Source organism: Rhipicephalus microplus, chromosome 2 (genome assembly GCF_043290135.1).
Source record: "Rhipicephalus microplus isolate Deutch F79 chromosome 2, USDA_Rmic, whole genome shotgun sequence".
Lineage (NCBI taxonomy): Eukaryota > Metazoa > Arthropoda > Arachnida > Ixodida > Ixodidae > Rhipicephalus > Rhipicephalus microplus.
Window position 1 is genome coordinate 206,072,780 of NC_134701.1, and position 15,867 is coordinate 206,088,646.

At 43.6% G+C, this 15,867-nt stretch overlaps 1 protein-coding gene across 1 annotated transcript in view; it reads left to right on the top strand.

Moving 5' to 3' along the window:
- Cyfip (Cytoplasmic FMR1-interacting protein Sra-1) overlaps positions 1–13,900 on the top strand; it is a 54,656-nt gene extending 40,756 nt beyond the window's left edge. The window contains exons 23-27 of the mRNA XM_075887273.1: positions 291–363; positions 2,697–2,791; positions 5,601–5,839; positions 10,333–10,480; positions 13,295–13,900. Of these exons, the coding sequence (XP_075743388.1) occupies positions 291–363; positions 2,697–2,791; positions 5,601–5,839; positions 10,333–10,480; positions 13,295–13,507 (768 nt within the window). The 3' untranslated portion in view covers positions 13,508–13,900. The remainder of the gene's footprint in view (positions 1–290; positions 364–2,696; positions 2,792–5,600; positions 5,840–10,332; positions 10,481–13,294) is intronic.
- The last annotated feature ends 1,967 nt before the right edge of the window (positions 13,901–15,867 follow it).

Below are 15,867 nucleotides of genomic sequence, written 5' to 3' on the forward strand. Positions count from 1 at the left end.
TTTTTTATAGTTATCGCTGATGGTTCAGTAAATGCAGTGGCCCTGCTGCAATAGCTGTAACTCTGTTTTTAAGGATCTTCAATTAAGCTTTTCTACTGCAGCAAAAATACTGGTACTAGTTCTCAGATGCGGCTGTGAGTGGCTGGTATTGGGCCATTCCTAATCCAGATTTAAATTATGAACCTCATGGTTGTTTCTGAAACTTTGTTCCAAGTTTGAATGGCATGTTCAAAAAATATTTCTTATTTGAACGAAAATGTGGTAATTAACTTGCGTATTATCTTTTACAGTCACAGGAAGAAGTGTGTGACCTCCAGCATGCTGCACCATTCCAGAACATTCTACCACGACCTTACTGCAAAGGTTGGTGCAGTCTGGTTGTTCATTTGTTTGTTTGCACACTCACAGTGTGAATACAGTCGAACTCCGCTACAACGAACGCTGCTTCAACGAAATTTCTGCTACAACGAAAAATTCACGATTCCCCGTCAGCAGTCCATAAGAGTCAATGCATCAATATTGTGGCCACAACGAACTCTTTCTTCAGAGTGTCCCGCTTCAACAAAATTTTACGATGCAATTTTAGGCTCAGATACTTATTGCTATGCAGTAAACCCAATATTTAACATTTCGATGCATTTTCGAAACCTGAAAATGCGTCAGCAATGTCTAAAAGACGCGCTGGCACCACCAAAAACCGCTGCTATACTGCCGCTGTTCACCAAGCATGGGTGCTGCCATTGCTCGATAGCGATGACAATGAGACTGCCCTGCTTTTGCCACTGGTTGGTGTTTGAGCCTTTTGAGCCGCAGATAATCCGAAGCTGAACCTCAGTCACTCAGTTCATGGTTTCCTTCATGTAGCTGCTGGGTGGAAGGATGCCTTTTCCGATTCCGATGCTTATCATAATGTTCGCGCTTGGCCAGCGTGGTAACTAATCAGAGTGGCTGTTTGTCCGCATTATTAACAAAATCAGCTAGCTGCGAGTGATGGATGATAAGAATGGCATAGAATAATGCAAAAGCCGCCGCTCCACGATACCCTGCCTCCATCTCTGCGTTGTCGGATACTTTTGACGGTGGACAGCTGCTCGTGTTAACGTGTTAATTCAACTGTTTGGTTCGTTCACGAAGGTGATTGTAGGCGTGGGGTTGTTTCGGCCTGCTTTTCACCATGGCCTCGTTATGCATGGGTGAGAATCACGTTGTGACACTGCTGGGAAAGAATAGGAAGCAGCGGACATTTTTTTTAATTTTGAGAATAAATGTTTATTTGTTTTGCTAGCTCAGATCATTTACATTTTTTTCGATTTCACTACAACGAAATTTTCGCTTCAACAAAATTTTTTCTGCGCCCTGTCAGTTTTGTTGTAGCGAGGTTCGACTGTATGTATAAGTAAATATTAGGTTTGTGCGAATATAGAATTTTATGTCCGAAACGTTTTTAAGTTTTGGTTGAATAATTTGGATGGAATTCAAATAGTACATATATCACACGTTATTTTAAATTAAAATGGGCATGTTGGTCATGACCTATTTAACCTGCACAAATTCTTTTTTAATTGAAACTAGGCCTGTGCATATGTTATTCTTATTGCTTCAATGGAAACAACTTCGAATTGTTAAATTTTCTTTACAGGGGTCATATGTGGACTAATATACATCTATTGTTTCTGTTTCGAATACTTGGAAATTTTTGATAATTTCATTTCCACTCACAGCAAATTTGAATACTCTATTCAAATATTCGTTAAAATATTTGAAGTATTTGGACTTTTGCACAATCCTAGTAAATATCATTCTTTAGAAATTTTTTCAGCAATCTTAGCTTTGTAGCTTGGCAAGGAAGGATAATTTAAGGGGCCGGCTATGCAATAAGCAAGTAGGTCTCCATCGCCGTCATGTCTCAGATATGTATATATATGTATATATATGTATATATATCAAAAAGTCTCAAAGAAAAATTAATCTGAAGAAAAGTATTCCGAAGCACCCGACCGGGGATTCGAACCAGCGTCGCTCCACAACGTGCCGCCTTGGAGAACTATACCACGCACCATGTTTTCACTGGCATATTAAAGGCAAGCTATCTATATAACACCATTTACCGCTGGCAGTATGCAGACCTCAGAGGAGCTTGAGCCCATTTGCTATCGTGCAATGCTTCAACATTTTTTTTTTTTTTTTTCAAATTGAAAACTGCCCCTGAGACGCACACAAAAAGTGGCCTCTTTTTGTACCCTCCACTCGTGATGTGGAAAAGAAGGAAAAAAAAAAAAAAAGAATGCCAGGAGCACCTTGCGTCAGACGTTATTACCTGTCAGGAGACGCTGAGGGGCCACTCTACGTGCCGCGTTTGAAAAGAGAAAGAAATACCTAATACCCTCTGGTTTCGCACTGTTGACACTTGCAGTGCATAGCTCAAACACTAAGACGTGACAGCTGTGACAGTTATTATTTCACGTTTGTCTTGCGTACGCCTGGATGTTTTTGTCCAGCATCCATCTTTGAGCTTCAGCAGCGCGCTACAGGTAACAAGCTGCTTGTCGTTTTTTGTGTGACTTTCCATTTTTTTGCTATCGCAATCATTGCTTCGCCCTTGCGGCAAAGTGTGACCGTTTTCTTTTTCCTTTTAATGCTCCTGATGCACTCTGGTAGTTCACATTACTAATCTTAATACTTGCTGATTTTCACAGATGGAGAGAAACCGGAGACCAAGTTGAAGCGTCTTGAAGCCAAGTACGGTCCGCTGCAGGTGGTGCAGACTATCGAACGCCTTGGAACACCAAAGGTATGACTCCTGTTGTCAGTGATAACTGTTCTTCATGAGATCGTAGTTTACGATCAAGGGAATCACAGGTATGCACGAAGTTTCACACTAGCTGGGAAGGGGAGCAGGGGGATCGTGCTTTCGTGACCCACTCCCACTTCTTCCCCCTATTTTGGGGGCAAATCACACTCACGCACTGTGTGGTCTCGAAATGGAGAAAGAGCACCACGCTCTTGGAGTGAACAGAGATAGTAGGCACGGTCGGAACGAACCAAGCAACACGCATTTCTTTAACTGCTTTAAATCAACGATATCGTCAGCCGTATTATTGTAACATCAATTGGGGTCAACATGCTATAGCAGCCTTACACAATATTAAATAATTCTCCAAAACATAACAAACACAATAACACACCCAAGGCGGCATCGCCAATGCTTGACTTACCACGAGGGCCCCTGGCACGCAATCCATGGTGCCGCGCACCGGGGACCCACGCTAGAGACAACCGTTCGCGCTAGCCGGCACCCGCCAAAGAGGACCGCTCATATCTCGGGCGCCGCCACCCAGGCCTGCCGTCAGGCGTCGCTGCCGGCGCTACGCACTAACCATGATGATGGTGGTGGCGATAACAAACGCTCGCGGGCACCACGCCACCTTCCACTCGATAGTTGTGAACCCGCAATGCGGCCTATGCACAAGATGCGTGCCCTATGAAGCGCAAGCAACTTTACAGGGGTGTGTTAGCACCTCCAAAACACATACACGAACACACATTTGGACACGTAGGCACACATGCGCACACCCACATTTTCACACAAAGAGATCTCCTGTCACACACTGTGGGGTTCACTTTCAGTGATAGCTAGAGTTCAACTTTCATATTTTGCTGCAGCTACAACGCTATGCATGGCAACTGCAGCCAATTGAGTGTTTTCTGAAGCTGATATGTGACGAAGTTGGACACATAGTCAAACAGCTTAACAAAAAGCAACCAACAAATCTGTAGCTTGCCTATAATACCATTTGCGCATTTCATTGAGAACATCTTCAGGACTCTTTATGGTGGGTTGATCCGCAACTGCATAGCGTTGCCTACCGGTCAGAACTATTGTTGTTTTTTTCCTACCTCTAAGTTCATAAAAAAGCAAGGTTCTTACTTCTAATTCTAACGGCAGATAGCAGTTCAGATATACTAGTGAACGCCCACCAGTGAGTAGTCATGGATCAACCCTTAATATGGAGAATGTATTTTAAAACATCACCGTGAAGTTCGGGCAGCTGTGGAGGAATCAGTGCATTAGCCAGTGCCAGATTGTCTAAGACCAGATCGGTGGCCATATTCTATATTCTTAGGGAAGAATAGCGCTGCTCTGTACATGCTGAGGAGGTTCACCAGAGAGTTTCGAATGTGAGCTGCGTCAAGACCTTACAGGTGCTTGAAAGGATCTGTTTCTGGCAGAGCCATGAAAGAGGTTCTAGACCTCTGTCAAAGACTTTTGTGAGCCTTAATCTGATCAGTAAATTCTTCTTAGGTTGACCTGTGTGCCATACGTCTGTTTTGTGATGAAAAAAATTCACAAACCAGTTGTGTGCTTGAGCCGACGTTTCACTAGTGGACTTGCTTCTTCAAGACCAGAACTGAAGAAGACACTTGTCTGCTCGTCAAAACATCGACTCGAGCACACAATCCCCATTTCCTGATTATTTTCATCGCAAGCTTTTATCTTCTTCTTGCCATAGTTTTGTGGATCTGTTTTATTAAGTAGCGTAACTTTTTCCCAGTGTTAATCACATGTTCGCTCTATTGGTTTTCCGACTTCTGCATGTTTTTCTGGTCACGTTTCAAAACATGTTGGTTCTGCTGTACCCGATTTACTCGCATAGTCCTTGCACTCGCATGATTTTCCCACCCCCCACACCACTCAACAAAAATACGATTTCTTTTTTTTTTTTCTTGAGTAATTTTTGCACCCCCGAAAACTGCCGCAATAATGTCGTCTGCTCGGTCCAGCCACTGACTATGATAGCGTGCGTCATCTGGCGCCATCTCTTAAGCATCAAGCGTACTATTATTGCACAGAGAGTCAATCTAATCCAAGCCAAGCCAAAGAGGCAAGTGCGCGTTGTGGAATGTTTTGTATGTTGTGTCTGTAGTCTTGTCCTGTTATGGGGCGATACTGAAGCTACACGGCTGCTCTCAAGTTGAAAGTGATAGATCATGCACTAAACAATGGCAACAGGGCCGCGGGTAGGCCCTTTGGAGTCGACGAGTTTTGTGTTCGCTACTCGTGATGGCAGCTAAAAGCCACTAAGACGTGTTGGGCCTGCCGTGTGCCTAAAACTGGAATTGATAGTAAACTTTATTTCTTCAGAAGGAAACTGCAGACTATTCTCTTAAATAGCCATCAACCCAATACTGACGTCCTACGCTTACCTTTTGAGGGCTCCTGTTGACGAACGCTACCGCTATGGCCGCAACGCCCACAGGCTTTGCATATGGTATTCTGATTCTCGACTATTTGCTTGTACTTTTTTGTCTCAAATAAATTTTGCCTTGTGTGGAACCTGTGCATTTATTGTTGAGGTAAGTTTTAATTAGTACTTCTCAAATTTTGCTGTTAGTCGCTGGTGTGAGAATCCCAATTAGCAGCCACTTCGTTTTTTTTTTCACTCTGTACGTTTTCGTGGAAAGTTTTCCCTGCGTAATTCTTGCACCCCCCAACTTTGCATTGGTTTTTCAGCCCAAAAAAGTGTGAGGATTATGCGAATAAATACGGTATTCATATTCATTTTGAAAATGTAGTACGTATTGTGCTTTACCTTGTGCAGCAAGCCAGCATAGCTAAGGAGGGAGACCTCCTGACCAAGGAGCGCCTGTGCTGTGGCCTGTCAGTGTTCGAGGTCATCCTGACACGCATCAAGTCTTACCTGGACGACCCCTTGTGGGTGGGGCCTCCCCCATCCAATGGAGTGATGAATGTGGAGGAGTGCACCGAGTTCCACAGGCTGTGGAGTGCCCTGCAGTTTGTCTACTGCATTCCGGTCGGCGAGAACGAGTTCACTGTCGAGTTAGTCGTTTTCAAAGTATCTTTGGCAGCATTAATACATGCTGAAGCCAGTACAGGTGAAACTTGTTATTACGAACACTGATATAGCATATATGTGGATGGTCATGCTTAATTTCAGTGGCATTTTTTTTTTTCTTTCTATAATGTAGCTGAAAGGTTAAGAGGTGCTAAATACCAGTTGTAATGAAGAACTGTTTGGTTCACGTGAGGCTCAATTTCAAAAGGTAGCATAAAAAGAAAAATAAATATTGAAACACTTTTCACTACCGCTTTTTACTATGTGGCTGTGACTTCAACAGTTTGGTTAGACATTTTGTGAAATGAATTTTTTTAGGGGCGAAGCTCCTTATGGTGTGGCTTGTGCGTCCCACGTAGTACGTAACCACCAGTGGCACATACCCGAAATAGCGGTCCTTACAATGTCTGCTGGATGGGGGCACTTGTATATGATGAATACATGATGAAAAGATGTGAGATGGCTGTGCTTGGAGTTTTCTCTAGACATATGGACAAACGAACGGACTGACACATGCACGGACGGACGGGCAGAGGGGCGCACGGACGGATAGACAGACAGAGGGATGGCCGCAAAAATAGATGGACAGACAGACAGACGAATGAACAAACGGACGGATGCACCAAGGATCACACAGATAGGCGGACGCAAGAACGAATGAACAGACAGACTGACGAACGCTGCGCCCCACCAATCATCGTTCACTTCGTGGATATGCTGTGATTTTTTTTGTTGCAAGTTTGCCTTATTATGATTAGGCCTATTTAGTTTGAAATGTCACAAGGAGATAGGCTAAGATCAATTTGTCTATAGTGGGTTTCAGACCTAAAATGATGTTTTTCTTGCAAAAGATAGATTGGCGAATTATTAGAGCTCATTTTTATCTCTGGAGTTGCAACAAATATCGAACATCACAAACCAACTTGTCATCCTTATGCTAGTTCATTTTATTGAGTTTCGACTATAGTATGCAACAATAGTATTGACATTACCTGCAGGGTACAGGCAGACATGCAAAATCAAACTTTTGGGTTCATGTTGAGATGAGATAAAGGAGCCAATGTTGTGGCTAGAATGTGGTTCAACATCTATGATAGTTACGGTATGTTTATATTTTATTCATTCAGAATGAATGAAAGCTTACGAGAAGATGGCTACCTGTTTGATGTCCTTATGTTCTTTATTGAAAACAGGCTGCAGAAGGCAAAGGACAGAAATTTTGCCTAGCTGTTCGGGTAATTTCACATCGCAGATATGCAAAATACTGCAGTCAATTAGCTTCTACATGCGTATTAGTATTGCATAAAACATCCAATACATATATTCTGGTACAGTCGAAACCCGCAATAGTGAAATCCCAAGGGAACAAAATTCTCACCGCAACGAAATATTTTTGGAGCACTGGCGAACGCTTATAGGAGTCGATGCATTTCGTTACGACTACAAAAGATTTTCATACCGCAGTCTCTCATTAACGAAATCTTTGGAGCACGAGTGCACAAATAATCTACTCTCGCAACATTTACATTCGAAAACTGCTAAAATGCGTTCATGCTACAGTTAAATTGTGTAAAATTATCGCTAAGTGCACTTGATAAGCAGCCGCCATAACTGTTTACAAAAGAAACGTAAAGCTGGCGACAATGATGATGACGATGGCTTGCCGAAACACCTGCTCGTTATCGCGGACTACGTACATAGCCAAATTCACATTCTTCATGGAGTTTCGTTCGTTGGCTTGGCTCTGTGCTTGGCTTTGTCGGCTTTGTGCACACAAGGTCGCGTGTGTAGAGCCATTTGTGGAGAATTGGCTTGGTCGCTTGGTGCAACATGAACCATGTGTTGCAATTGCATCATCCGATTTCGTTGCCTGTGAAGATGCCGCCACCAACGAAAAAGCGGAAGCTCATCACGCTGGAAGATAAGGCTGCAATCATCAGCGAGGTGGAAAAGGGCAGGAAAAAAATGGACATCCCCGAAGAATTCGGCGTTGCTTGCAGCTCGTTCTCCACGATCTCAAGAACAAAACCTCCATTCTTGGTGCACTTGAAAACCGCACGAGCTCAAGAAACAAAACCGTGACGGCTGCAGCGTTTTTGGACGTAGACAAGGCGGTGTTCGCATGGTTTCGGGAACAGTGTGCCAACAAGGTGCCTTTATCTGGCAGGATCCTGCAACAGAAGGCGCTGGACCTCGCTTGTATGCTCGGCCACAACAACTTTAAGGAGAGTCCCGGCTGGCTGAGCCGTTTCAAAGCTCGCCACGACATCGTGGGCAAAGTCATCTCAGGGGAGGCAGCAGCCGTCAACTTGAAGACAATGTCGTTGTGGCTGTTAGCAACAAAGAACTTCTCGTCCGGTACAAGCCCTCGAACATGCCTTCTATAGCCCAGTACAAGCCCTCTATAATGCCGATGAAACGTAGCTGTTTTATGAAATGCTGCCATCCAAGATCTTGGACTTTAAGGCCAGAAGTACCACGGTGGCAAGCACAGCAAGCGGCGCGTGAGGATCTTCTTGTGCGCCAACATGGATGGCACAGATAAACAGCCACTGCTCATTATTGGCAGGAGCAGGAAGCCCCTCTTTTTCAAGGGGAATTGCAGGCTGCCAGTAAGCTATACCGCGAAGTTGAAGTCGTGGATGACGCGGGCTATTTTTAGCAGCTAGCTCCAGTCTTTCGATGCCGACATGCGGAAGGCAAACAGGTCAGTCTGCCTTCTTTTCGACAAGTGTAGCGCTCATCACGTGCAGCTCGAAAACATGCGCCTGGTGTTCTTTCCACCAAACTGCACTTTGGGGCTGCAGCCCCTCGATCAGGGTGTTATTCGCAGCGTGATGTGCGCTTACAGAGAGAGGCTGATTCAACGTTTGCTGCTAAATCTACAGATGAAGCGTCCCACTGACGTGGACATGTTCATGGCACTAGAGATGATCACCGCAGCATGGATTGCGACGAATCCAGTCGTGATAACGAATTGCTTCACACACGCCGGCCTTGTCACTCCACAGTCATCATGCACTGATCCAGCGGAGCCAGAATAAGGTTCGCCTGTAGGCGCACTTGATGACGGTACTGATAACAGCACAGTGCCGCCGTCACTGACCAGTGCATGGGGCGAACTTTGTGCCGTGGCAAACGAGATTCCCTATGGCCTCAGCCTCCATGAGTTCGTTTGCGTGGACAAAGGCGTCGTAGTGTACGAGGAAGTGACTGATGAAGCCATCGTCAGTAGCGTGTGCGAGGCGGCCGATCCCGATGAGCAACGACCGGAGCAGCCAGAGAAAACAACAAGCCCGCAGGATGTGCTGACTGCCTTCGACACAATTCACTCGTTTTTCGGCGAGCACGATGACGATGTGGCGATGAACCATTTCTTACAGTGAGTCGAGTGGTATGAAATTGATGCATGGTAAGGCCCGCCAAAGTAACCTTACTGACTTTTGGAAATAAAATGTGTTTTTCCTAAATTCCATGTCTTTTCTGCTGCATTCTTGAGCCAACGAAATTCCCGCAGGAGCAAAATTTGTGCTTCCCGGCCATTTAGTTATTGCGGTTTTCAACTGTACAAAGAAATAAAAACAATTGGAGACCCTTAAGTTACGGCTCTAAGAGTTGAACGTAATAGCTATATCCTGTTTCTAGTGCATTTTTCAACCGCTTATTGCATGCTTTTTATTGTATGATTTTACTTGGGAAGTTTAAATTGTGGATGACTACAACGTAATCAGTGAAGTTGAAAGTGGCTTGTGTCAGTGGAGCTTTCGCATATGGCTGCATTCTCTGTAAAGGCAGCATGCTTTAAACCACGGGCAATTATGCACATGAAATCTTTTTTGAACTTGTTATGCAACCGCTGCGTGGCCTAAAGGGAATACGCCCTGTAACGTGTGTGCCTTTTATAGTGGGTGGCCAGCTTTAAACCATGAAGTATTTACGATAATCAAACTTTCTGGCAACAAATCGAAATGTATGCTTGTACGATGCATTATTTCTGCGATATTACATGTTGTATTATGAAGCATGTATACAGGACACACGTGTTTGTGAAGCATGAAAGTTACCTTCACGCATATCCAAGCAGAGGAAGTTATTTTTACTGTATTTTCAATTGGACACGTGGCTGTGTGGTAGAATACCTGCTTGCCATGCAAACGAAGTGGGTTCAATCATCACTGAGGCTTGAAATTTTTTTACTACTTATATTATTTGCATCTTTCTAGATTTTTTAATCACGCACACAGATGATGATTTTCCACTGTCAACCAGCGCCAGCATCGGAATGTTTGTGGAACGAGCTCTCTTTAACACTACCATGTTAATATGTATTAAAAAAATGTTGACCCATTAGGTATGGCAGAATAGATATCATTTGGTACTGCACTATAGCTTGTACTATAATTACCGCATAGAGAAACGTAGTGTATTATGGTGGTCAATAAAGAGTGTGCGTGGGTGTTTTTTTCTTTTCCTGCAGGCAACTGTTTGGAGAAGGACTACACTGGGCTGGCTGTGCCATGATTGTGCTGTTGGGCCAACAGCGTCGCTTTGAGGCCCTCGATTTTTGCTATCACATTCTGCGCGTTCAGCGAGTCGATGGCAAGGACGAGCTGGTCAAGGGCATTGTAAGTCCCTGCTTTGGATTTCTCTGGGACGAAATCAAGAACTACATGTCTGCGACTATTTCAGGAATTTCAAAGTGAACAAGTCTGAACTTGTTCACAATATCAGTGTGCAAGAAAACGCAGGCAGAAAAAAAAATGTGTGGGATGCGGTAGTTTTGTAGATTTATTTCCTGTGTCTCGGCTTGCCTGCTCACTGCTACACGCTCCCTGATTAGGTAGTGGCAGCATAAGTTAGCAAACCAGCAATTTAACTCTATGGGGTTATGCTGCAGGATGCCACAATGTTTCCATCAAGTCAGCCCTTGGAATACCTTATTTGTCGAATCGTCTAGCTCACTCATACTCGGACTGGCGTTTGTGCAAATTTTACCCCTCCCCCGTCCCCCGATTATGTTCTGGCCAGCTGCTTGTGTTTGGGGGGGCAGAGATTGTCCGTCTTGGCTTGGTCATCACCTGATATTGTAAAGCTTTGGAGTAAGCATTAATACCCTTTCAGCCATATTTCTTCCGCCATTCATTCTTTGCACTCTTGAAGGTCTGTGCTCTTCTAGTGGGGACTTCACCTTCTGTTGCCACTATGCCTGCTGTTATCCACGGAGCCTGTCTAAAAACCCTTCTAGAAAAGTGCCATATACGGTAGAACCTCATTGATATGTTCCTGCTTAACACGATTTTGCAGCACCTACGCTTGCAAATCGCAAAAACTAAAAACACCAAAGAGCTATGTGCATTACATTCTGTTTACTACTGTTCCAGAAAATGCGATTATTCAGCAGCAACGTTGAGCACTGCGAGAAAATGCGGTCGTATGATACGTTCTGCAGCCATAAACTCTCATTCATGTGTGCAAAAAGGGCCCTCTCGCGTGCCTTGGAAGGGGCAAGTGGCGGACAGCCGCCGCGTAGCAACGGTGGCGGCTGCTGCACATTGTCTAATCTCCTCCCTTGGTGCTGCTTCGCTCACTTGACTGCTCCGCATCTTCTTCAAGTTACTCGATTGTCTCCTCCATGTCTTCTCCAAACAGCTCGTTCAGAGCTCTCTGTCAACAACACACTGACTCGAAGGCAAGTGCCAGCGCTGGCTGTCAAAATCTTCAAACGGCATTAAGAAAAAATGTCCTGGCACTTGGCACGACTTTGCTAAGCATAGAAAAGCCGTCATTCATAGCACGGTACATTGATGCACACTCCTTCCACACACTTTTGTTCAGGCACCATGTCTCCATTAACAGCGGGAGAACATTGTGAATCTGACAATGCGGCACAAAGAATGGATGTCGACTGTCACTCCTCAATACACCAAGACACATAACCATAGTAATGCTGCCTTTGTGCCCAGTGGATATGGCCGATAAGATGTCCTTAACTGCATATTTTTCTGCTGGAGTGCGTTCATTTTAGCCTCCATGAGTTTCAAGATGCTCCACTCATTGCATGGTGCACTTCCAGTCAGTGTTTGTTTTTCTCAGGCTGGATAATTGTGCCTACTATTGTTTTGTCAGAACCTACCGGAACAAACTTTTTCTGGAAGGTATCTGGAAGGTTTATTGCTTTCAGACATGCAGAGAGACTATGCATGCTGGCTGCCAACTTTGTGAGATTTCGACGGATTGCGAAGCGGGCACTTAGGGACTTTACCTTCGGTTGCCATTACCCCTGCCATTATCCTTCAAAGCCCGTCCCACCGTGCGAGAAGACAAAAAAACGCAAACGGGTCACGTGTGTGCGACATAGCACACGATAGTCGTGAGTCTGTGCTGTTCGCTATGTTCAAAACTGTGTTAGCCAGTGCTTTTTTAAGGGCGCTTCAAGAATTTTGGACTACAAAGAAGCTTGATGCTATACAAGGTTCTATCATTTCAGTTGTGAAGTTCTACTGACTTTCGCACTTAGCTGTTAAATACAGTGCTCGCGTGTTTACTAGGCATGTGCAATTATTCGAGCACTTTGAATATTCAGACGGATTTGACAGTGTTTGAATTCACTTGGACATGAATTTAAAATATTTAATATTTTGAAATATTTGAAATGTACAAATAAACATAGACATGTTGTTTCTGTAAAGGTAATTTCACAGCAATAGAGTGCTGTTGTACAGAGATTACACCAGTCTAGGGGAAATCTGCACTGCTGCGAAGCCTCATTTCAAGGTTAAGTGAACATTATTCTCACATTGATTCATCATATTTTGAGTTTGAAAGCTTGTTATACCAGCTAAGCTTCAAGTGTAGTAAACTTTAAAATGCAACATATTTCACATGTCACCACTTGTATTCTACTGGAACTTGAGTACTGCTACCGCTGTATACCTTCGTTAAACTGAGAGTCCAGGAAAGTATGTTTCATTTAACCGGAATTTCGTTCATCGAGAGATGAAGAGAGATGCAGAATACAAGTACTAAGCGAATCATAGCGGAGACAATTGTTCCACTTAAGCAGCAATGCTGTTAACAGATTCCCATTTGCTGAGAGTCAACTATATTCAAAGTTGCTTCCACTTTCTATTCAACCGAAAAGGCTGACATTTGCACATGCCTTGTTTCAATTTTCAAAAGATATCGTGCAGTTGGCTCGTGACAATTTTTCTTTTTAACATTTGATATGTACTATTCAAATTTGGTTTGAAATCATTTGATCAAACCACTACTCGCTTCGAATTCACTTCAAATCTCAGATTTACTATTCGCAGATGCCTAGTGTTAACCTTGGCAGATTGTTTTTTTGTGAAGGAAAAATTGCCGCACATCCTGTCAGTGCACTGGTAGCACTGAATTTCCTTCAAACGAATGCTTATCCCGCCACTTTTATGTTGCAGCCCCTGAAAAGGATGGTGGATCGTATCCGGCGTTTCCAAGTGCTCAACTCGCAGATATTTGCTGTGCTCAACAAATATCTGAAGACGAGCGATGCTGACAGCTTGCCTGTTGAGCATGTGCGCTGCTATCCACCACCTATTCATCAATCACTCGCAGCCTCAAGACCTCCGCCAGGCACCATTTATATGCGCGCTGACGCAGTCCTTAAGTAATGGTCTTACTTGTACCACCATTTTCATCCTACTAATTGTGCCGGGCTGGAGAATCTCGGAACCACGATAATCACCAGCGTTTGCTTGTTGTGAAGTCGCATGTGTGTGGTCCGAGAATAAGTATGAAATATCGAGTGTTGCACTCGGGCAAAACATGTGCATCAGCTGCAGTACTTTAATGACTGTCCAACTTCTCGTTGCAACTCGGCGGCATTCACGATCAATTCTGGTACTGTGCTCACATTTCACGGGAAGTTTTAAAATTCTCATAGTGCGAGACAGTTGTGTGTACACTAGCGTGGACAGGGAAAAACAGCGTGGCCCCAATGCTTGCATGTGTACCGTTGGTTGCGTGTGCGAGGTTTAGGAACCTGTGGCCAATGTTTAACTATCATGTAAATGCATAACGCTCTCCCAGTAATTGATAACGACTAGTTGTGTAAGCCTTTAGTGAGGAGAGGACTACATTCCAAATGTGATTAGATTCTTTCGTGATGGGCTTATCTCGTACCAACATGAGCACTTGCCTGTTACTAGGCCACATGGTAACATCATTGTTTACACTAGTGTGGTAATTTGTAGAATAACAGATCTCGGGGGGGGGGGGGGGGGGGTGTGCAAGAATATGGCATTGCACAGGTAGGTTTAGAAGGGTGTTTATAAAAAATGAAGTTACCTGAACCTTGTAGTAGCATTGTGAATGTCATATGGGCAAAGCATAGTGAGTCAACTTTTTGCGTTTCAGCTGCAATTTAATTGATAATTTTGGTTGCAATATTCGGTGGTTTTCGAGTATCGTTGCCCTTGTATCTCAGTTTGTACTGGGCATACTGCTGCTCATATTTCATTTTGAGGCTGCTGGTGTAATCGACAATAGCACTTTTGTATAACTTTTGTACACTTTACCCTCCTGCACAGTTTTACATCAAGCTTTTTTTAGGGAGAAGTGGGCTGCCATGTACATGTCTTGTGACAAGATGATGTAAAAGTGGGAAATACTACTGCAATTGTTCATGGCTTATGTGCCAAGGCTACATCTTAAGATGGAAGAGACCCTAAGGCTGTTCTGATGAATTTTTGTAAACCATTTGAGCTGGCACTGCATGTGTTTCAAATCTTCAACAGTGCTGTTTAAGCACCGTGGAGAGTGTAATTTACTATTAAGTTGTAAACATGCACATTGCCACAGATCACACTGGTGGACCCTGCATCAACTCCAGCCAGTCCTGCTTTAGGACATGTCATCCTCTTGCAACATTGCTTGTGCGACAGATATGATTGGCTTCTTGGCGTTTGTACCGGAGGAGAAAACATGAACTGCTGGGTTTGTGGTGTCAGCTGGCGGCAAAAATATCAATTAGCTAGGATTTCATGACCTGCCATGCACTGGCAGAAAATTATGTCAGGCAGAGCTTAGTTCTGAACCTTCACCACTCTGTAAAAAAGTCTAGAAAAAAAAAAGCGTTGCTTGGAAAGCGAGCACCCATAATTTGCTGTAACTTTCTTGATGCAAGGTACTTTGTGCTAAATATCACATGAATTACTTACTCTGATTGTCACCTAACCACTTGTAGAATATTGAAAAAAAAACTAAGTATAATGTACAAAAAAAACCCCTTCAAGATTGTCAACCAAACAGTGAGGTTCAGAATTAATATTGCTTTATGCATTCTGCAATTGTAGCTTCCATTGCTTCTTCGTTGATTTCAGTTGATTTCAGTTTGGTTTGCGACAGCACACCTTAATGTCTGCAAGTTCCACACTGCCCTTTGGCATGGCATCATCCATGTAGTTTTTTTCTATCTCATGCGTTACTTTGGGATTTCAACTTTCGTGTGCAAACACTACACTTTGTTTTTAAACCTATTTTTTTAAGTGCAGGTAATGGGCATAGAAGCATGCTATTTCTGTCAGCCATTAAGTAGAAAATATGGCCACACATATTGGTTTTAGGCTAAGCAGAATGGGCAGAAATGCATCCTTGCTAGTTTTTTAGGCTATTATGCAGAATTTGTCTTTGGGGGGGAGGAAGTTGCTTATAATCATTGCGAGTCACACACACCATGCAGCAAAGGCTACTTCAATGCAGCCGTTACAAGTTGTTTAAAAAAAGTGTTTTTTGTAAGCACATAGAGGTGACGCAGTGAAGCCAGTGCTGCTGCTACTGCCCTGTAAGTATATTTGATGAGCCATTTCATTTCTCATCTGTCAAAAAAGGGAGTGTAATAATCCACAATATTATCATTTCACTTTTGTGCTTCCATTCTGTGTAGAGCTACCTGTATGAACTAATATATATGTATTTTTTATTATCATCTCATTCTATGCTTCTATTTCAGTGTATCGGTTTTGTTTAAGTA